The following is a 23,682-nucleotide window of genomic DNA, read 5'->3' on the forward strand; positions in this document are numbered from 1 at the left end:
TCCCTCTCTCCCTACCTCTTTCTATTCTTTTATTGTTGTTGGTTTTTGAGACAGAGTTTCTCTGTGTAGCCCTGGCTGTCCCATAACTTGCTTTGTAGACCAGGCTGGTCTCAAACTCAGAAATCTGTCTGCCTCTGCCTCCTGAGTGCTGGGATTAAAGGCGTGCGCCGCCACCACCCAGCAAGAGTCCTTTCTTGGAAGGAGCCTCTACAGAGTCTGTCCTGTCCAGGGTCAGAGGGGTTGTTTGTTTGTTTGTTTCAGAGTCCTTGGGTGCTGGGTCTTAAGGGAAAGTCTCTCTCTCTCTCTCTCTCTCTCTCTCTCTCTCTCTCTCTCTCTCTCTCTCTCTCTCTCTCTCAGAACTTGGACTGTTCGGCAGTCTCCTCTCCACTTTCCTTTCCTTGGAGGTCAGGCTGGAAGAGTTTTTCTTTCACCCTGGGAGACTGGATCTGTGAGGTCTGGGCCTTCATCTGCCCAGAGCTGGCTTCTTCCCCTGCCCCTTTGCCGCCTTTCTCTTGCCCCTTTCTGCACAGCCACCCCGCCTTCCCATTAGCAGCCAGACATAGAGGAGGTGACAGTTTCTTAAGACAGTTTTATACTCTTGGAAGCCTTTATGGGTTTTTGCCTTATAAAAACTGAGGGTTGACATTCTGATTTATGTACTCCCGAGTCAACAGGATGTACCAGATTTAAAGAGATCAAATGCAGTGTAGTGTTTGTGGTTCCAATTGTGGATTCGCTGAGCTATTACAGCTAAAATTGCCAAGTAAATATGGCAAAAAAAAAAAAACAAGGGGGTAATTTAAATATGTCTATTAAACTGTGTGTTAAGTAAAGCAGCAAAGGCTGGTGAGTGTGTGTGTGGGGGGAAGCTTACTATCTAGAGAGTTGGTAGCACAGATAATGCTGGAATTATGACTCTTTTAAATTCTCTACAGAAGGTTTTCTTTGTTTTTGTTTTTAAATTAAGGAAAGAGACAGTGAACGCTCTGGAGTTTCAGAGCGCGGTGCTTGCTTGCCTGTGTATGCGCGCTGTCTGGTGATGATAATTCAGAGGCTCTGAATGCTGTGTTTTTGCTGTGTTTTATTTCTTCGTTCTCTGTTTCTCACATCCCCATTGCTGCTGTGGCTCTGATTCCCTGAGATAAATATGCTTTTAATGGGATTTCTGTATTGCCAGGAGTTGGCTTGTTCTGGTAATAAAAGAACCTAAAAATTGTACATCCCTTAATTGGTAAGAAGAGAGATGTTTTGATGGGGCACAAATGGAAGCATTGATTTTTACTGCCTCTGCCGTGCGTCCTACGCTCTTCCCTGCCACGGAAGGCGGCAGCTGGATCTCCAATGAGCTGATTTGTGTTCCCAGGTTCTTGATGCTGGGGCTTTGGAAATGTGTGTTCTTTGCAGACAGGAGAAATAGAGCCCTTATAACATCATCTGTTTCTAAATTGAAATATTTATGGGTCCGTGCTTTTGCACCTTACACTGAATGGGTTCTTAGCTTCGGGTCTCTCGGAGGCTTTGGTGGCTGTCCCTGGGGAATGTAAAGGTTGTCTGCCAAGCCTTTTTTGGTTACAGTTATGTGTGTTCAGGCATACATACACATACACATGCATGCAGTTGTTGCGTGCATGTATTTGCATAAATAAATTTTTGCATGGCAGCGGCCTTTTTTGGTGACATAGGTCAGCGCTGCTAGTTTCTAGTGCTGCCAGTTTCTTTCTTTCTTTCTTTCTTTCTTTCTTTCTTTCTTTCTTTCTTTCTTTCTTTCTTTCTTCCTTCCTTCCTTCCTTCCTTCCTTCCTTCCTTCCTTCCTTCCTTCCTTCCTTCCTTCCTTCCTTCTTTCTTTCTTTCTTTCTTTCTTTTTTTTTTTTTTTAACAGAGCTGAGGACCGAACCCAGGGCCTTGCGCTCTACCACTGAGCGAAATCCCCAACCCCGTGCTGCCAGTTTCTGACCCGTGTTTTAGGACAGTTGTGTGCAGAAAGGGACAGCATACACTTTGGTTTTCCAACCCAATGTTCTCTGTATTTTAACGGGCATGCTTAATCAAGCCCTTGACATTTTATGCGGGTTACTCACGTGTGTAGTATGTTTACCGTGTTGTGTTTTCTTTCTGTGTGTTGCTTTACAAATTCTGTTGATTGCTGAGATTGAGGCTGTTCTCTGCCCCCACAGATGTGTGGGGGTGTAAGGTAGACAGAGGTCAGGGAGAAGAGGGTGCTGCTACCCTTTTCTGGGTGTGGGAAGGCCCTGTTCCTGGAGCTGTCCTCTCCCCGAGAGATGCTGCAGCCGTGACCCTTGCTCCTTTAACCTTGCTCTGGGGTATGAGGCTGTGAAGTGGGGATGTGCACTCGGAATCGTGGACTCAGTGAGCATGTGAATGTGGGGTTTCTCCTCCACAGGCTCACTGCATAGGGTTAAGTCCAGAGCAGTTGCTAATTTTACAGAAACCGCTCCCATCATCCCGGCCTGGTGTTTACTGGTCACCAGGAATGGTTGGATCTGTTCAGGCTTTTTGTTGCCTTTGCTTCCTTTTGTTGGGTCAGGGCTTTACTCTGCCCAGACTGGCCTTGTATTCTCCAGGTAGCTCCGTTTGGCCTTGGACTGGGGATTTTCTAATGCGGAGATTGCTAGCATGCGCCACCATGGTTACCTGCATTCGAGTTTTGGACTTAACAATCCTGGACCTGTCAACCTCACGCCCTTTCTTTTTTCCAGAGACAGGGCATTTGCAGGGACCTGGGAGATGTGTTGTGTGGAGGGCCACGGTGGCTGAGAGGTTCCCATTCTCACTGCAGGAGGACTTCAGGGGAAACTGGGTGTGCTAGGTGCAGCCATGGGGGCTACAGAGAGGTATGGCATAGAACTGGGTTTTTAGGAAACAAATGCTAAAGCCTTCTCACTTCCTTGAGGGGTTACAACCCCCAGCAGCCATGCATAGAGGGAAGATGACAGGAAGTCCTCCTAGAAGATTTGCACCACGAATTAAAGAATCTAGTTGAGAATTACTGCACCACATGCTACAACCCCCTTCCCCCCAATATATTAATATACTGAGAGGTGTCGAGAATAATGGACCCCAGGAGGTAGAGTAATTAAATGTATCGTAATAAATACTGGGTGATTCTTTTAAACCCCTTTCCTGAGACCCCGTCGGCTGATGCAGACTGTATTCTTCCTGTTGGCAGGAGGCCTAGAAGGAGAGACAGAGTGTGATCGGAAAACCAGCCGTGCGCTGGAAGACAGGAACAGCGTGACAAGTCAAGAGGAGAGAAATGAGGACGATGAAGACGTGGAAGATGAGTCAATTTACACCTGCGATCACTGTCAGCAGGACTTCGAGTCTCTGGCAGACCTGACGGACCACCGGGCCCACCGCTGTCCTGGAGGTAATGCTAAATAGCGCCGGGATTCTGACAGGTGGTTACACGGATAATTGGACATAGCAACAGCTTGAAGCCTCAAGTGAGATTAAAGAATTAATAATGTAATTTTACAGTTAATGTCATTTTATTGTGGTGTCTTGGGTGTACCCTGTATCCTCTTTTAAATAAAATTAAAAATAAAAGCCACAGCTTCCTGGCAGGCAGAAATTAGGTAGAGCTACCCTGGCCCCTGCTTTACCCCACTCCACGGTATATGGGCTGTAAGTGGGTGAGTCCGTACCCCAGATTTATAGGAAGCCTTTTGGAAATGTAGCAATTAAGAGGTTGTTAGTGCAAAGTTAAGCAGCTTAAGTGTGGAAACCATGCAAAGCAGTGGACCAAGAGGAAGGGCTTGTGGCGGGATGGAGGACTTTCAGAGATCCGTGCTGGCCTGTGCAATGGAGACCCACCCAGGTCTACCTCTGAGCTTGGTGCATGCCTCATGCCTAAGAGAAGTGCTCATGGTAATAGCAGCTCTAGTCTGAAGACATCCAACACTTTGGAGGGTAGACTGGGATATGGTGTCACAAGGAGTCAGCAGAGTATGTGGTCTCTCTCTCTCTCTCTCTCTCTCTCTCTCTGGTGGGTTGGGAGATGGGAACCTACTTTGGGGTGTGCCAGTCACACCACAAGGGCACATGCATTTCTGGGCTTTTTTTTTTACAACCCTGCATTTCATCACTGTCATCAGTCAAATTCTTTGGATGCTAGTTTTGGGGAAAGGGCCTCTAAATCTCAGGTCCATTTTCTGAAGACCTGAAGACTATCACCCACTTGGGGTCAAATTTACTGATAGGAAGCAGCTTGAGACTCAAACCCCTTGCTTGCTCTGTTCTTAAGGCCTCTTAGGCGTGGTTGGGCCTCTGCTGAGAAGCGTTTCCGAGCAGCAGATCCCCGGGAAGGGACCCTATCCACCACGTATCTCTTTCCTGCAGTTCACAGCATCAGTTTGAATCTCATGCCTGTCTACCACACTCCTAACAATGCTAGTGTTTCTGTGTGAAGAAGAAGTCACGAGTCTCTGGAGCAGAGACTGGGAGAGGCAGGCACCAGAGCTGAGGTCTACGTACAAATAAGAGTCAGCAGCTAACTGCTTCAGCTAGTGGCCCCCAGCAGGCTGGACTCTGCAGTGGTCTGTTTGTGGGGTACCCAGCATTGGTATTGATGTTCATGGTATCTACTATAGCCCTGCCTACTTCCTGACAGGACCCCACTAATGACCTCCATTGGGATGTGATATGTGCTATCTAGGAACACCCTCAAAACCTGGAGCATTGGAAGGGAGTTAGAGTGTAAGTAGTGACGCTTAATAGCATCCCGGAGAAAATCATTATCACCCCGGCTGAGCGTTTCCCTAAACGTGGGCGAAACATGTGCAGTCCTCCCCCTAGGACTAGTAGGATCACTTAAACGAACCTCTGGAAACTGTTTGGGGCCTTACCCCCAAACCCTTCCCTATCTGGGGTGTACCACAGACTCCGGTTGCTTCCTGCATTGCAGGCTGTTGTATGTGGGACACATAGCCTTTCATTCTGACGTACGCTGGTGTCCCAGCCAGTTCACTGCCTAGTCACTTTACCAGCTCAGTTCTGTGCATTGATTGGGCTTTAGCATAAAGATGTCACGGGGAACTTGGTTTCTGCTTTTGAATTAAACATGATATATATATATATATATGTATATATGTATATATGTATATATATATATATATATATATATGTATACGTATACACACACACACACATACACACACACACACACACACACATACACACACACACACAATGCAGTAGCATAGCCAGGTGGTGGTAGCACAGGTTGGCCTTTGATTCCAGCACTTGGGAGGCAGAGGCAGGCAGGTTTCTGAGTTCAAGGCCAACCTGGTCCACAGAGCGAGTTCCAGGACAGCCAGGGCTATACAGAGAAATCCTGTCTCGAAAACACAAAACCAATGACCAATAAACAAACAAGATGCAGTAGCTCAGTTTCCCTGGCTGGGCTCTACACTGCTTAGCTGATAGGCGTCGCTAGCCCTCCTCCCACTGGATGCTGTGTAGAAGGTGATGCTGGTGTGTCCACTCTGGGGATAGACATCATCCCGAGAGGCCCATGCTAGTGAGCCTGGCAGCTACAGGGCTCTGCTGAGTGACGGCCCTGTCAGAAGTCTCCCACTTGGCACTTAGCACACAACACATACATGTCAAGGGCAGGGATTTCTCCCCTCCAGCAGCCAGCCCGTGAGCAGTGGGCACTGCCTGTTTAGAGACAACCTCGGGTGCTCTGGATTGAGGGCTCGGTTCTGGCTCGGTTCTTCCCCTTTTGTTAGGATCACAAGCTTTGGCTGTGCCCTGTATTTCTAACCAAGAAGCTATACTGGGCTCCTGGGCTCCCCTACAGTGGATTTGAACAGTTTGCCAAAGAGGCTCAGAGAACTCAAGGAAACCCTTTTCTTGTAAATACCAGCTTGCCCTAAAAGCTGTTCTGGACGATGTGAACACAGGGCTGTGGGGTGAGGTGTGGGGAAGGAGCCAGAGCTTCCTGCCCCTTGCCTCCCGCCCTCCTAACTACCTGTGCTGAGCTTTAACAAACTCTGGATGCCCGCCCTCTCTCTGGGTTTCAGGTGGTTCACTGTCCCATCGGCCTGCTGAGGTTATTGGCTATTGGTCACTGGTGTCCTCTCCAGCCCCTCCCCTTCCTGGAGGGATGGAACACAATACACATTGGAGGCTGCTGGATGCAGCGCTCTCCCTGATGTTGAGAATTTGGGGTCCAGGGGCAATACTCCCTGTCTTTCCCGATGTCCACCCTCTGAGAATGGAAGTCTTGTCCTCGGTAGAAGCCAGAGCTGTGGAATGTGAAGAAAGGGGAGCCCATCTATAAAGCTGGCAGGGCAGGAGTGGAGGACTCTGATGGGTGTTTTCACGGGCAGTGGCTGTTATAAAAATCACATATGTGTGGCTGGGCGTGGTGGCGCATGCCTTTAATCCCAGCACTCGGGAGGCAGAGGCAGATGGATCTCTGTGAATTCAAGGCTAGCCTGGTCTACAAAGCAGGTCTAGGACAGTATTATACCCTGTCTTGAAAAATTAAAAAAAAAAAAGTGTGTGTGTGTGTGTGTGTGTTCGTATGTGCGTGTGAAGGCCAGTGCTCAACCTGGTTTGTCATTTCTCATCTGACTCTTTTTTTTTTTTTTTAAATGACAGGGTCTTTCACGGGCACCTGATTTTTGTTGTTTAGGTGATGGTAGAGATCACAAGCTGTGTGCCACCGTACCCAGCCGCTGTCGGAGTGCTGGGGATTAAACAGAGTTCCTTGAGTTTTCACAGCAAGCACTTTAGCGACTGAGCTACTGCCCCAGGGTGAGGGGGTGGGGGGTAGTCTCCGGTGTGGTTTATTTAAAACTTCCTCGGCTATGGGGCCTGTGTTAGTCAGATCTTCTTTGCTGTGACCAAATACCAGAGAAACACAGGCTAAGTGGGGAAGGATTTATTTTGGTTCCCAGTTTCAGAGATTCCAGTCTTCGGTCATCTGGCTCTGTTGTTTCTGGACCATGATAAGATGGAACATCTTGGGAGAAGGATGATGCAGGGGAAGTCTGTTCATCTCTCGGCAGCCAGAAAGAAAGCAGTGGGGAGGGGTGGAAGAAGGGAGGAAGGAGAGAAAATGTATAAATTGGGCATGGTATATCCTTTCAGCCTCCTCCCCGCCCCTGCAGTGATTCGTGTCCCAGAATTAGCCCTGCCCCTCAATAGTTGTATTATATGACCAATCCATTGCTTAGGTCAGAGTCCTCATAATCACTTCTCCAAACCCATTGGCTGGCAACCCAGACCCCAGCACATGAGCCTTCAGGGGACACCCATGACCCATCATCACAGGACCTTTGGACTCTTCTATCCAAAGCATCTGGAAGTAGTGGTGGAGGGAGCAGTGTTTGGCTTTATTAGCATAGGAGGGAGGAGTTGCAGGGATTGAGGACCATCCCAGGCGATGGGGACCACACTGGGAAGAGGAGCTTTCCGTGTTAAGGAAGAGTCTACCTGGCCCCTAGGCCTCTCCTGAGGAAACCTCATGTCTGGTCAGTGCTTCAGGTGTCACTGTTCCTTGGCAGGAGTGGTCATGTTTGGCCCATCTGTTTCCTGAAGAAAAGACTTAAAAGAAAGTTCTGTCTCCCCTCCCCAACCCTGCCGTACTACATAGAGGTCCTGTATGCATCTCTAGGCTGTGAGAAGACAAAGAAAACTAATGTTCTCTGTCCGCTCCAACACCCCTTGTCTTTGCTTCTTTCTAGCCCCTGCCCAAGGGGTAGCAGAGGCCTGTCTCTGTGCTCAGGGTTATAAGCCTACACCAAGAATCAACAGGACTGCCTAGTTAGCCTTTAACTTTTTTTTTCTGGGTAGAGTCTCATGTCACTGTGCAGTGTCTTTTTTGGGGGTGGGTTGAGAGTGGAGTTTTTTGCTTTCACGTAGTGGCGTTCCAGGGGAAGGAGCTCAGGTGGCTGGGACAGTGTCTACATCCTGTAAGCAGGGTGCGTCTCTACAGTGCTGAGTTGGCAGCGTGCTGGCCTGGTGTGCCTTGTTGAGATGTGAGGTGTGTGCACCCAGTTAGGAGATGCCATGCATTTAACGGCCCTTTGAGTTGTAGCTTATGGAAAATCCCCACCAATTCAGGCTCTGTTGTCTTAAATAACATTGGAACTGGAAGAGGGCTGAGATTTACCCGAACACTATTTGCGATGTGATGTTCTGGCCATGAAAGTACTAGGAATGGTTATAACACAGAGCTGGGGGACTCCAGCAACTTCAGAAAGTGTCTCTGGGCACTGCCTGGGGCTCTGCAGGAGCTCCATTTGGCCAGGGGCAGGTTCCAGTGTTTATGTGCCACTGAAGCTGATCACTGTGGACCTCTCGTCTAGATTCAGATGGAATCTTTTATCATTTCCTAGCACCAGTGCTACCTTGTGAGGCCAGTTTGTGATTTCAGCTGACCGTTGCTTTGTCCTAACTGAATGAGGCTGCCCTCCCGAGGATGCTGGGTGCTCTATCTGTGCCATTGGAACATTTGAAAACTGACTTTCCCAGTGATTCTTCTGATAGTGCCCAGAGCTGGCTGTCAGGCCCACCCTGCAACCATCCCGATTCCCAAGCTGAGCTACCGATGGCTTTTTAGAGGTAGTGGCCTCTTTGCTAAAGGGACAGCTGGTATGTTTGGCTTTTCATTACAGGGAAGGGCAGGCAGATGCTGTCTCTGTGGAAAGACCACGGGGCCTAATATGAGGCTGTGGGGACATGCTCCATGCAATAGACAAAGCCTGCAGGACGGGTGCCGACCTGAGCCTGATTCTTCCTTGTGCTTCTCGTCTCTGACTTTGTTGAGACAGCTGAAGAGAGGCAGGAATGAGGCCCATCATGCTCCTGGTGCCCAGAGTGGAAAATGAGCAAATACTTCTTTCTGTATCCCATATTGTGGACCGCTGTCTCTTGCCCTCTGCACATATTTAGCCCTTACTGCATGCAGGGCTCTGTGAACATAGCTCCTACCTCCTTCCCTGATTGCTCTCTTTGTAACCACGTGACTGTGGTCCACGCCCTGTCAATGTCTGTAGGGAGTCTGTAATCGTGTTCGCCATTTACTGTCTATGTCCCTCATTAAACTTCACAAGGACAAGAGACACATTGGTTGTGTTCCATTATATTTTAACCCAGCACCTGGCAGACAGAGATACTTAATATATGATTGCTGAATGAATGAATGAATGAATGCTCTCCATGTAGTCTCTACGATAATCCTAGCAAGAGGCAGGAGTTTTCCCATTGACTCCCAATTCATACACTGGGTAAACTGAGGCTCAGAGTTGAAGGAGCATTCCTCAGAATAATAAATATTGAAAGAACAGGAGACCGATGAGGTCTGACTTGTTTGCTGCAAGAACACAGGCTGGAGACTGTGTAGTGTTCCTGATCCAACTGTAGACACAGCTTTCCTAAAGGGCCAGCCACAAAAACACAAGTGGAGAATCTGTTTAAAAAGCTATGTTCTCGGGTTATTATTGTTGCCTCTTCCTAGGGACCCAAGGCTGTTCCCAGCCTCTCTGAAAGGCCAGCTATTCTTTTCTGGTAAAGGTGAGATATGGCCGTAGCAGAAGCCAAGGGGAAAGTTAATTAGGCCCTGATTTGTTCAGTTGTAGCCAGAGTGACCTGTGGGTCCCAATTACAGGTCTGGGGCTGCACAAAAACTGGCACCTCTGTTGGCCTTGTTCCTTCTGCCGCTGGCCAGGGCTCGGATCTGTGTGCCAGCTCTGTGAGCCTCTCTCTTGCTCTCACAGCATTGGGGTCCCTCCCTGCACTGACAGCTTGGGGCATCCTACATACCGGCTCCGCTGGGTAATGTGGGGAAGAGCTGCAGCCAGCCACTGGACAGTGAGTAGCCAAACACACAGGTGCGGGGTGTGACTTTCTTCCAGCTGTGAGGAACTGACACCAAGCAGTGAGGAAGGCCTTGGGGGCCTGAGCACAGTCTCTCGCATTAGGAGCTTCCCTGTGTACAGATAGTATCTGGTTAAATAACAGAGCAAGGAGTGATAGTAGCTACCAAAGACACAAACCCAGTGAAATGACATACATGTATGTGGGGGTGGGGGCAAACAGACAAGACTGACTACTAAACAGCACAAGGAAGGAAGGAAGGAAAGAAGGAAGGAAGGAAGGAAGGAAGGAAGGAAGGAAGAAAGAAAGAAACAAAGAAAGAAAGAAAGAAGGAAAGAGAGAAAGAAAGAAAGAAAAAGCAAGCAAGCAAGCAAAGCAAAGCAGCAGGCCTTGGGTTTGGAAAGGTTCAGTTTCTCCTATATTACCCGAATGTTAGCCAATTGGGGTGGAGTGGCTTTGTGCAGTCATGGACAAATTATAGTTCCTGAGATCCAGGGTTGAAGTCCAGGCAGGAAGGGGAGTACTCAGGGAAAGGAGTGTGGCAGGAGGTACCCAGGTCAGCTCGGGCCGGAGCCTGTGAGTTCTAAGTGTCCAGGGACAGAGCAGGAGGCTGGAGACAAGCCCAGAGTATGTCCAAACATGGCACCCGGAAACCTAAGGCACACGGATACATGGATGGCTCAAGACCTGGGACTAGGATTAGCAGGGTGGCTGTCTTGAAATAAAAGGAAACTGGACCTCTCTTACTCCTCAGGCCAAAGTGAATCACATGCGGATCAGAGTTCTAAATAGAAAAAGAAAACTTAAAAATACTAAAAGAAAACAGGGAGAGTTAGGAAATCAATTTAATAGGGCCAGGATGAGTGGGGGCCTCTTTAACGATAACCCCAGACCGAGAGGCCATAAAACGGGAGATAGAAACATTAAACTGCATAAAAACAAAACTTTAATACTGCTTCACACCTGCCGTAGTAAATCAAACGAGGCACACATCACAGGCAAAGATGCCTTCCTCAATGCGTGAGGAGCCTCTGTAAACAAATAGTCAATAAATCAGCAGAAAAGCAGGCGGGGCTGGGCTGAACCACAGCCGAGCCACTGGCGATGACAGCGCTGCCGAAGGCCAGTGCCTGCTCTGATTGGCTGGTGCCACACTGGTGGTTAGATATTTTGAATATCTCCCATGTGCAAAGGATAGAAATGGAACCAGAAAAAGAAATACTAGTGGGATCTTCAACATTTAAAAAGATTCAGAGCTCCGTTTATAATAAGAAAACTATATATTTAAGCCACAGGGAAATGCCGTTTTTAACCTGCCAGATTGGCAAAGATCAGGGAGCTGCCAACCCATCTTACGCTTGATGCTCTTTGGTGCCCAGGCTTGGAGCTTGTTCTCCTTTCTGTTCTTACGGCCGCCTTTGCCCGCGGCCAGAGCACACAGTAGGCACTCCATAAGTGCTTGCCGCAGGGGGCTGTGTAGCTACTAAATGGTAAAGGGTGCGTATGGCAAGGTGAACATGGAGACACCTAGATTAAGGTGCTTTGCATTCTGGGTAAGCACCACAGATGCTGTATGCACTGTGCCTGGGCATGGTAGGTTTTTGATTATGGTGTCCTGGAAGAGAAGGTTTGAAATGAACAAAGTGTCTTTCTCTCACAAGTATTACTTAGCATGCACTGTGATGAGGGGGAGGAGCCTCGGGAGCACCTGGGATGCAGATTGTGATAGAAAGATGTACAGTGCACCCTCCCCTTGACCCAAGAGCAAGTGCAACTGTCTGGTTGGTCTCTTCACAGCTGCCTAACAGATCCAGCTCTATGAAGGCAGGGCTCCACCAGGCCATGTGGAAATCTGTATACATGTGCTGGTCTGGTGGGTTGAGACTCTCCCAAGTAAAGAGAGGTTTTCAATCCTTTCCCACCTGGCCATCCTGGCTATTCTATTAAGCTTTAGCATCACTGAACTTGCATTGGTGACCCAGGGTACAGCAGTTGGCATGAGATGGCCCTTCTGAAAACACCAGCTAGGCCTGGCCTAAATGAGCAGAGGCTGACATGGTTCTGGGGAGTGCAGTGGGCACGGTCCCTTCTTAATAGGAGAGTCTTTCGTGCCTTCTCTTACAAAGACTCAAAGCTTCCTGTGCACGGTCTCAGCTAGACCATGAGGTCCAATGTGACCTGATGAGGTCTGAATCTAGCCTTCTCTTATCTGTTGCAGTTTTGAAGTTTTCACAAGGCAAGTAAAGATGTCGTACATACTGTGCACACACATGCATGTCTTTGTGTGCATTTATGTGCTGGAGGGAATGCATAACCTAGTTGGAAGGGGGAATTATTTGAATAACCAGTTCAGTTGCCTGACACATAGGAGGTCTCCACTGAATGTACTTCAGAGACTCAACCCAAATGGCAAGCAGATCACAGACTCACTAGCCAAGGGAACTAAGAAGTAAGGCTGTTTTCACACCTTGTTCTCCAGGGCCTTCAAGGACAGCACCCCGAGTCTTTCTCCAGTCAAGGTGTCCTCGGTACCCACAGGTGACTACCCTTCCAACTTATCAGTCTCAGTAGAACATGTGGCTTCTTTTCAATGACCAGGCTAGACCTCCTAAGGTTGATACCCAATGGAACAGCAAGACCAGGAATCACTCATCCCTGATCTTCACTGTTCCAGGACAGATGGACACATTCCCCTGTGCCATGGGAGACAGGCATGGACGTTAACTTGGCTTAGTGTAGGAAGTCAGCAGCTCCATATTGTGGGATAGGAGTTGAGGAGGTGGAGAATTCTAATGTAATCAAGTGTAAAAGACCGAAAGCCTATCCCCGTGCCAGGCTGTGGGGTACCTGTGAGGGTGACTCACTTTGCTTTGTGTGTCATCCCTAAAGCTGATTTGTATATTTTGGATGGCAGAATCCTCTTAGCCTTAACGTCAGCCCATTTGGGCATGCAGAACTATTCATTCAAAAACAACCAGTGATTTCGGAAGAACTGGTCGTAAGGCAACACTGACCCAGGTGATGGTCCGAAGGAGGTGATCACTTGACCTTAGCTTGGGATATCTGATAGTCCCCATGGCGGCTTCTATGTGGCCAGGAGACCAGGAACCTTTACCCTATACCATGGATGCTTCCATATGCCCGGCATCAGGTTCGAGACTCCTGAGGCCCTCAGATCTTTCGCCATTCAGAGCCTGTGGGTTCCCATCCTTGTAGAGGTTTCCTTTCATACCGCCTAGCCTCTTACTACCAAGGGGGTTCTTAGACAGAACTTGGAGCCGGTCTGTCTTTAGCCCCTTAGGTGAAGTGTTCAAGGCCAGCATGAGCATCGTGGAGCAAAGAACAGAGCAGAAGGTTAGCAGACCCAGGCCGCATCAAAGGATACACAACAGACAGGGCCTCCTTTGCTCCCACGATGCCGTTAGACAGAGAAGGGAGGTCTGAGTCACTGCTGCAGATTAAGAAGTGGAGATTACTTGATGGTCAGGGTCAGCAAGCCAAGCCTAATCTTGCTTCTGTCAAGTAGGGCCATCTGTCAAAATCAAGGAACTCTGGTGAACTCTCAGTCTTCCTCCATCTCCTGCTTGTGGTGAGTGGTAGGACTATTGGCTCAGGCCATGCCAAGTTGTCCCAGAGAAAGTAAGGTTTTGCTGGTGTGGGAAACCGGGACAGATGTCGGCAACTGGCAACAGCTCAAAGAGAGAAAGAACTTCTCTTTGACCCAGAGCAGCAGTGAAGACTCTAGACTGGGTGCTGTGAGCTCAGGGAGGTGTTAGGGTGTGACTGCAGCTGGGGGTGTAGCTCGGTGATGGGTGCTTCCCTAGCAAGCTCTAGGTTTGGTTACCAGCACCATAGCTACGCTGGAGCCTGCTGCTGTGAGGTAAGGAAAGGTGGACCTGGCTCATTGCTTTACTCTTGCTTCTGGGTCAGGTGGAATCTGTGTCAAGGCCATGGACCAGTGACAAGAGGCAGGGATAGAACCACTGACCTCAGTATTCCAAGGGACAGAATTAGGGCCAATTCTGAAAGCCACGTGAACCATGTCTCTGAAGGAGAAACTACCTCCTGGTTGGTGGTAGTCTTTGCAAGCCCCGTGACTAGGCATCAGAAGTTGCAGAGGTAGAGAGTGTGAAGTGGGTAGCGACCCAGGAGTGGGTACTTGTTTATTTGATTTTTCTTTTCCTCTCCAGATTGTTCCAAACTTTGATTGGCATCCTTGAAATGACACCCTAACACAACAAAATAAAGAACATCCCAAACAAAATGAGAAACCAACCAAATTTATTTCCCTCCTGCTGGGACACGCAGTTCAAGGCGAGCAGCTTGCAGGGGTTTGTGCACAGTGTGACGCCACCTTTCCTGGGCTCTGCGGCCTCTGAACATAGCCGAGTCTCCTTGTAGCTCCTACTGAGAAGGGACAGGCCGAGCAGGCAGGGCTCCGGGTAGAAAAGAACAGGGCCATTTGAAGCATAGCCCCAGCGCTGGCCTAAATAAAAATGGGATTCTTGGTTGAAGTGTTTGGCAGTGTGTCCGTGCTCAAGGCTCCAGCTCAGGGGAACATACGGAGATTATAAAATGTGTCCCTTTGTGTGAAACAGTCTCAGTGTGGAGCTGACTGGCTGGAATCTTCTGCCTTTGGAAATGACATCATGGCTCTGGGGCACTGGGGGAAAGAGAGGGTGGAGAGTCTGGGCCAGGGGAGGCGAAGGGCTGGCTGTCTTGAGGAATGCTCATAGCAGCCTGTCCCTTCACCCCTGCGCCACCCTGTGTGTGGAAACTTTGGGTCTCTCCAAGTGATTTCCTGAGTCTTTTGGCACTAGAAAGTGTTAGGCAACAAAAACAGACCTACTAGGACCTACTGAAGCCCACCCAGGGTCTGGCTGGTGGTGGGTGGGGGAAGGGACCATCAGGTGAGATGTTGCCATGGTCACCTCATCCTAGGCATGGTTCCCAGTGGTTCTCAGAGCTGCTCAGACATGACCTTTCGGCCCTGCACTGCATCTATCCTGATGACCCGGCCCACCTCTCCCTGCCATTTATGTAAGAGTCAGTATGCTCTGCACGGTGAGGGACCTTGTGCCATCTCTCCGTGCTGCCTGGAGGCTCTTGCAGGGTTGCATGCGATCTCCTCTTCACTTTCTTTCAGGTGTTGCGTTTCTTTGCAGTTATCTCTTCCCCGTTTCCCTTCATTCTCTGCTGAGCCATCTTAGTTAACGTCCCGCCCGGTGGCTGTTGTTAGAAATTGTTCATTAACATTTTTTTTCCTTTGGATTCTTGCCTTTGTCTTTGTCTCTGTCCTCATCTGTGTCTCTCTCTGACCTCACACAAGAGCCTGACGCATAGTAGGTGCTTAGGGAACCTCTCCTGGATGACACCTTATATGCTGCGTGAATGATATTGAATTGGTCCGTTCGTCAGCGGGTACCCAGAGGGCTTGTGGCTGGATGTCTCCTCTGGCCTGCAGAGGATTTTTGATCCTCAGGCCCCACCACCCATAGCACTCTCTCTCTCTCTCCCTGTCCCAGATACACTCTCTACAGCCTTACCTGGGGAACAGGGGCAATGGGAAGGCGTAGAGCATGTGCCAGTCCTCCAGGGTACATATGTGTCCTGTATGCTGTAAGGCCAGTTTTTACTAAATTCTGCCCTATGTACCAGGCCTTAGCTGGGTGTCAGGGACACAATAGCAACCAAGGAAATGCATTGGTAACCCTGGCAGGGAGACAGGTGATGGAAATGAACCTATAGAAGGAGAATGATAGCTCAGGGTGCCTATGGCTAGGGCAAATGTCTAGGGGCCTCTGCTTGAGAGTAAGAATCCTCTCCAGAAGCTAGAAAGCTACCTTGCTCCTAGATGCAGGACATGGTGTGCTAGCCTGGAGGTAGGCCACAAACAGAACAAACACTGTGATTGCATCCCGTGGCCTTGTCCCGCCCCCATCAAACCACAGGGCTAGTTTGGTTGGCTACGAGAACACTGCAGAGCAGAAGGTAAAGACAAGGGTCACCCACCCATATAGTCCTGGCTGCAGAACCTTGTGGTGTAGTTGGGAGGAGTTTTTGAAAAGACTGTGGAGGATCATGTGCTAGCCACTTGGACAATCCATTCCACTGCTTTATAGTTAGCTTTCCTTTCCCTTTGGGTGTGGTGTTCTTACATATGTGTGAACACGTGTATGTGAATGCATGTGTGCATTCGTGTGGAGGTCAGAGGCTGATGATGAGTGTCTTTCTAGATTACTGTCCAACTTGTTTTTGGAGACTGAGACTTTCACTGAACCTGGAGCCCACAGTTTTCACTAGGCTGGTTGGCCAGCCCGCAGGCATCCAGGACTTGTCTGTCTGTGTGCACCCAAGCACTGGAGTGACAGGTGTGGCCCAGGCCCAGGTTTTCCATGTATGCTAGGGGTCCGGACTATGGTCCTCATGTTTGTAGGAGCTCTTCATCACAGGTGAAATAAACAACGGTGGACATACTGAGATAGGAAAGGTTCAGCGGATACCCTTGGCAGGGTCCCCACGGAAAGCAGATGCTACACTCAAACCAGGACATGGGAAACACTTAATAAGGAGCTGAGAAGGGGGTTTCACATCTTCAGAAGCCAGTGAGCCAGTGTTGACTGCTGGGAGAGCTGTGCAGTGGGGAGGACCCGCAGACAACCAGCTGTATTGTAGACAACCGCTTCCCCTGCCTTTCCACCTGCCACCTACAGATGGGCCGGATGAAGGCGAAGTGTGACTCTCGGGAGGCAGGTAGCTAGAAGCCACATGTTGGTTACCAACCCCCGGTTCTAGAAGCTTCTTGTGCTGATGTGTGTCAGCAGCAGGAGCTGTGTAGCCTCTCGGAGCATGCCTGGTTGTCGTGAGCTTTGGCTTTCTGTGGTGCTTTCCTCGGGACAGGTTGAGTGTCTTGTGATTTGATTCTGCACCGATCTGGCCTCAGATCCCTGGGCTAGCATTGCGTACTGCTCTGATGGAAGGCGTGTATCCTGACAGGTGCAGTTGTTCACGTTAAAGCTGGAGCTGCCAACACTTTGTTCACATAGATGGAGTTGCGAATGGACTATCATTGCAATGAAGTCCTTTGCTTGCTTAGCTACTGCAGGAGCTGGGACACTGGTCTTAACCAGCCTCGACCAATGTGATTCCAGTGTGGCTTCCTGGAGACAATGGCAACAGAAAAATCAAGGAGAAGCTGGAACGGGGGAAGATGCTTCAACCGAGTGCCCCCATTCACTGTGTATTTCTGCCGCCCACGGTGTCCATTCGCTAACTAAGCTGCTCCTGGGACCCCAGAGGATAAGGCCAGGGAACCTGTGCTCCAAGCTCCAAGCTATTTCTGTTTGTGCACAGGGCAAGGTGACACGGCTGCTGTAGGCCAAGGGTTCAGCTGGCCCTGGCACACAGCTGGATAGGAGGTACAGCTAGAAGCATGAGTCAGAGGAGGACCCATGTGAGCGCTGCATTCAAGCAGGCATTGTGATTCTCCGTTCTCCTTCTCGTAGAGTCTGCCATGGGCAGAGAAGTAACGTTAGGAGACGACCCACATCCCCCATGAGCCCTGGTGGTGATTGTGAGCATGGTGTGATTGCTTCTCCAAATCGAATTCCCTTTTGTTTCTTTTTTTCCAGTGACGTGTTCCCCACTGGCCTCTCCTAGAACTTTCCTCCTCACAGGGCATGCACCCACACGCTCACTCATCCTCTGGAGGCCCTCTGAGCTGGCCGGTGCTGAGTGGCCCTGGTGCCCATGACTCACACACTAATGCTGTGCCTTTGGCATCTCAGCACCTCTAAGGGAGCTGTTCAGTTCTTCTTTACTTAAAGATCTAAACATCATTAAACAATCTCGCACTACATGGATGCCTCTACAAGCAGTGTTTCAAAGATGCCAGATAAGGCCTGCTCTTGTTCCCAGCCTTCAGGCTAATTGCTGCCACTGTTTTTGGCTTGCCTATCTCCTGACCTATAAATTTACATAAAACAAAACATGGCTATACTTGAACATCTCCTAAGGCAAAGTACATCTTCCAAGTAGAGGCTTATGGCTTAGTTTACGGAGATTTCCTTCTTCTTCAGCAGCATGTACAGTCATACGGTTTTTAACTATCAGCAGTGTCTCACGTCCCACAAAAAAGATAGTGTACCTGCATCCGTAGAGATGGTGTCCTATTGATTTTTGATCAAAAAATAGATGGTGCCATAATGGATCTATGGTCCTACAGCTTGCTTCTTTTACTCAGCACTGCCTCGGAGAGTTTCCCTGAGCTGGGGTAGAGAGGTCCCCAGCCTTTGTTAGTCACAGTGTGGCACTGCCTGGTGTGGCGCACCATGGCCTGTGCAGGTCCCCTGGAGCTGGGTGTTTAGACTGTTAACAAGTGTTTGCTATAGAAAATGTTTGTACGCATGCCTCCCCAGGAAGACTGTTTTCATGGTTGATAGAGAAAGGCCGTAGTTGGATTAGATTTTGTTCCGTTCCCTTCTATCCACCAGCATGGTTCTAGTCCATCCTGTTTATTCCCACTGCTACTTACCCATCCCATCTTCATCCCCTCCCCCAGCCTTCTGTCTGCCCTGTCCCATCCATTTTATGTCTTCTCATAATTGTAACCCTGGTGTTCGCTTGCTCTCAGATCTTGGGCCTAATGCAGTTTCATAGTTGGGGCCTATAAAGGGTAGTCAGTCTTCTTTTCCCCCACAGTAGCTTCTCATTTAGCTGGGAGAGAAGCTGAAACGAGCTGGATCTAAGCTGTGTAACACCTACAGGTGGAGTGTGGGGCAAGGCCTTCCCTAGCTGGGTTCCTTATTGTGAATCCCTGCTGGGTTTGCTGTCGTGGCTCCTTGTGTCTGCCCACCAGTGGGAACAGACCCACCCGTAGGTCCCTGTGCCAGCTGACTGCTCTACATGGAGATACTGTGCCATCTCTCACCAGATACAGGGAATGTGAGACTGAAGGAGGCGGGGAAGAAGGAACCTTCCCTGCCAGGGCCTGCTGGTAATGATCTTTAGATAGCAGCAGTGCCTGAAGCCCATTCTGTAATGGCTTCCAGAAATGCCCCTCAGACTTTTTTTCAGATCCCTTTATAGATGGTTGTGAGCCACCATGTGGTTGCTGGGAATTGAACTCAGGACCTCTGGAAGAGGAGTCAGTGCTCTTAACCACTGAGCCATCTCTCCAGCCCGCCCCTCAGACTTTTCTTTTTCTTTTTCTTTCTTTCTTTCTTTCTTTCTTTCTTTCTTTCTTTCTTTCTTTCTTTCTTTCTTTCTTTCTTTCTTTCTCTCTCTCTCTCTCTCTCTCTCTCTCTCTCTCTCTCTCTCTCTCTCTCTCTCTCTCTCTACTTTCTTTTTTTGGATTTTGGTTTTTTTGTTTTTTTGTTTGTTTGTTCGTTTGTTTTCCGAGATAGGGTTTCTCTGTGTAGCCCTGGCTGTCCTGGAACTTACTCTGTAGACTAGGCTGGCCTCGGACTCAGAAATCTGCCTGCCTCTGCCTCCCAGAGTGCTGGGATTACAGACGTGTCACCACTGCCCAGCTACCCCGCAGACTTTTAAGCACTAGCTTCTTTCTGACCTGGATTCTGGTGAACATGAAAGCTGTTCTGGGTTGTGCACCAGTCTGCGTTTCATGTGAGCTCTCTTTCTGGTGCGGATGCTGTGGGCCCATTGACCACACTTTCCGTGATAAAGACTGAGAGTGATAAGCAACCTGGAGGCTGGGAGAGCTTGGGTTGGGGCTGAGTTTTCTGGACACACCCGGCTCCTCATTTCTTCAGATCTGCGTAGCTGTCCTTGGCGCTTTGTGCAACAGTCACGTCTATGGAGTGTTTGCTGGCTGTTTTCAGCTACCAGGTGCATGCTAGAGTTTCATGCGACAGGGAGGCAGCTAGAGAGGTGTACATCAGAGGGAAAAGGCACTGTGCTTCCGCGGCTAGATGCCAGCAGAATCTCCATCCATTATGGCTGTTATGACAAAGTGCCTGGGACTGGGTAATATACCAGCACTAGAAATAAATACATGTATTGCTCACTGCTCTTGGGGTGGTTAGTCCAAGTTCAGGGTGCTAGAAGATTCCGTATCTGATGAGGACCTGTTCCTTGTAGATATCATCATCTGTGGAATCTCACACGGTAGAAGGGTAAATAAGAGCTATCAAACTTTCTTGCACTTTTCCTTAGATGGGTACCAATCCCATCATGGGGGTGGGGCAGCGATGACCTAATCATCCAGTAGATCCATCACCCAGTAGAATTACATGCTCTTCACATCATGACCCTCAGTGCAAGGTTCGCTTTCACCGTATGAATTTTCAGGAGATGCAAACATACGAGCCACGGTAGTGGCACTCGAAAAAATTTCCCCGGAGGGCATTGATGCACCTGTTTGTGAAGCTACTGAGCTAGATATGGCCTTGGGAGGGGCCGGTCACACTCAGTATGGGGTCAGAGTTTCTGGGATGTGTGTGTAGCGCCATCTTACATCCTTGCCCTTAGAGGCTTTAGTTTCTGTCTCCGCTGTATCCGTCTTGAACCTGCCTGGCACTGGGACCATCTTGACTTCAGGAGCTCTGTGGAGATGCATCGCAGGGAATAACAATGTGCACAGCCCATTTCTGTTTCTCCAGCTTTCCCCAGACCCACAGAGTCTACTCCTCAACAAATAGGTGCTGAGCTTTTGGAATTTTATTTATTTTATTTTGTTGTTGTCTTTAAGGTGGCCTCATGTAGCACAACTTGACTTTGAACTCTGTATGTATCCAAGAAAGACTTTGAACTGCTGATCTTCGTGCTTTCCCTCCCAAGTGCTCGGTTTACGGGGAAGGCCCAATTTTGTGCAGTTTGTGGATGCTGGGAATTGAACCCTGGGGCTTTGTGTATGTTAGAACAACATAAGTGGTCTATACCTAGCCCTATTCTCATTCTCTCTCTTTCTCTCTTTCTCTTTCTCTCTCTCTCTCTCCCTCTCCCTCTCCCTCTCCCTCTCCCTCTCCCTCTCCCTCTCCCTCTCCCTCTCCCTCTCCCTCTCCCTCTCCCTCTCCTTCTCCCTCTCCCTCTCTCCCCCTTCTCTCTCTTTGACGATGTAGCACCTCATTTTCTATAACTTAGGCTGTTGTGAGTTATGTAACTGAGGCTGACCTGACCTTGAACTCTTGACAATCCTCTTTCCTCAGTATGAGCATTTGTGTCTGCAGCTTCTAAGCTGATCGGCTAGAACATAACCGCTGACACCTGTTGTGTTCATGCTTGAGTCCTAAGAGGCAGCGCATAGTAGGTGTCTTACCTATGCTTGCTCAAAAAGCTACTTAAATCTACCAGGAGAATTAGAAGTCCAGGATTACAGCTAGGGCTGCTGCTGTTTTTGAAGAGCATACTTGCACCGTGACCGTTGGCCTGCTCGTTCATGCCGTTATTAGTCTATTCATTCTCTCAACAAATGTTTACTGAGCACCTGCGATGTGCAGGTCCTTAATGAAGCAGGCGTTGTAGGGCTGGTGGAGCTGGTGGTGTATGCAGGAGTAGATATTAATCTACACCGCTTACACACAGTGGGGAAATCACAGCTGCCCTAAGTGCTTCTGGGAAAGGTACAACCACAGTGGTGGAGAGCTCCCCGCAAGCGCTCAGTGTTGGGTCTGGTGTTCACACAGCGGAAGGAGGAGGCAGTGAGCATGCCCCGCCCCCCTCAGAAACGGGGAGTGCCCAAGGTACCAGCCAGGCACCTCTACATGAGACTTTCTTTTTTTGAGAGGTTAATTTAAGGTTGTTGTTGTTATTATTATTATTATTATTTAGCAAGACTGGGGATTGTACATAAGTTCTCAGGCAACGGTTCTTACCTCTGAGTAATAGCTCAAGCCCCAATTTAATGTTATTTTAGAAAAATTTGGGTAGATAGGTAAATAAATGAACAAATAAAAACCAATCAAAATTCTTTATATTACATATTAGATTTATCTTGTATGTCATATTTTGTGTAAAATAATAAATAAAATATATTAAGTATTATATAGAAATATGTTATATTATATAACATCTATGAACTATATGTTTTCCCCCACATATAGTTGGGCCTCGGAGGGCTGTCTTCCTGGGTTGGAAGAGAGCAGCAATGGGAGAGAGCTATGGAATGGAGAGCTGAGGACCAGGCTGGCACGGAAGGGGTGGGGCATGAAGAGGCTGGGCACAGGGTAGCAGCAGAGACACCTGGATACCTGCACGAGGGGGCCCTGAGGGCAGGGGGTCAGGTCAGGCTGAAGGTCATTTGGGGCCAGGTGGTAGAAGGCTTTTAATTTCGTGGGACAAAGCTAACTAGTCTTATCTTAAGTAAGGATGCCACTGGAAGGGTCAGGTGAGGGGTGACATGGGCTAGGTCTTTGAAAGGTCTCCAGCTGCTGTGGAGAATTTATTGCTACCCTCCTGGGTATTTGTTGATGGCTTCTTCTTTCAGAGCTCTTGGGTCATTACTTGAGACATGAGGCTGAAGCGGCTATTGTGTTGTTGGTACCCTTGGCCAAGACTACACTCTAGGGCCATCTCTAGACTCCTCATTTTTCTGGGCTAGGCAGACCTAGCCTCCCTAAGCCAGGGGGAGGTACTTCAGGTGGTAGTTGGATTTCCTTATCACTGTAAATCTCACTGAATTGACCTCTTTTTCTTCTATCTGCTTTTGCATATTTTATGAATGGATGATAAAACATGTGACAACAGGGTCATTTATTTTAATTTTCTCTTGACACCTGGACTCTTATGTTTGGTGGCAGCTGTCCTGTCAGTGGCTAGAAGCTAGAAGTCGTTTTCCAGGTGGTGGGTGGCCCTGGGCCCAATCTGCACCTGACTCTGTCAAAATCGGTGGGCATGGACAGAGGCGGTGGTGCCCTGGCCCCCATAAAGCAATGCACCCCTTAGAATATGGGACCAGATTTTGCATGAGCATTGGGTTGGCCTGGCCAGACGGCTGTAGCAGCACTGGCTCAGTGCTGAGAACTTGGAGGCCCTGTCCATCTGGAATGGTATCTCGTTAGCTGGAGGCCAGCACTTCTCAGACGGGCAGTGATCTCTCCTTGTTGGCCGTGATGATGGGCCAGTGCCTGTGACACTACAGTTCACCCCGAATGGCCATTTGTGGTTGTCTTGCCCCTAGATCCAGCCCATGCTCTGCCTTGCCTCTGTCTTCTGTGTTTCCTTGGCATGGCTTCCCTGCCCGGAGCACCAGCCTAGTCTGATTTTTTTCAGCAAAGCCAGACCCCTCCTGCTTTGGTTATTCTGGGAGCCTTCTCTGATCTCCCCACAAGAACTCTCAGCTCTTTTTTTGCCAGGGTTCCCCAGAATTCTCAGACATTCCCACCCTTCTAGGCACACTATGGGAATATACAGTGGAAGATCTATTAAATAAAGGCAGGCAAAAGTAAAAGCGGCGGTGACCGGAGCTCCGATGATCATGCTCACGTGTCCTGGTCTTCTGGCTCTTGTTGGGTGGCCTGCTGCGCTTCCTGTAGACTGTGACCTTACACGACGTTGCATATCATCTCAGCACCCCAGCTTTTATGGTGTGCACAGGTGTGTATCAGAGTCCCACGTAGTTTGCTCCTGACACCACTCCAGTTCCATGCTGTGTGTGGTTGTGTGTGTGTGTGTGTGTGTGTGTGTGTGTGTGGTGCTGGGGACTCTGACCCTTCTCTTTATTGGCCCAGGGCCCGGCATCTGCCTCGAGGGTTCATGGGATATGGTGTGGGATGAAGGAAACCGCTTGCACCCTCGTCTTGCATGTAAGGAGGGCTTTTTCTTTACTCAGTGCAAGTAATATTTTTTTTTAAAAGATTCATTTTATTTATGTGAGTA

At 49.0% G+C, this 23,682-nt stretch overlaps 1 protein-coding gene across 2 annotated transcripts in view; it reads left to right on the forward strand.

The window, feature by feature from the left end:
* Znf423 (zinc finger protein 423) overlaps positions 1-23,682 on the forward strand; it is a 310,351-nt gene that overhangs the window by 102,275 nt on the left and 184,394 nt on the right. For both annotated transcript variants that reach the window (XM_052166856.1, XM_052166855.1), the window contains exon 3: positions 3,188-3,388. In XM_052166856.1, the coding sequence (XP_052022816.1) occupies positions 3,188-3,388 (201 nt within the window). The remainder of the gene's footprint in view (positions 1-3,187; positions 3,389-23,682) is intronic.

The sequence above is a fragment of the Apodemus sylvaticus genome, chromosome 21 (assembly GCF_947179515.1).
Source record: "Apodemus sylvaticus chromosome 21, mApoSyl1.1, whole genome shotgun sequence".
Lineage (NCBI taxonomy): Eukaryota > Metazoa > Chordata > Mammalia > Rodentia > Muridae > Apodemus > Apodemus sylvaticus.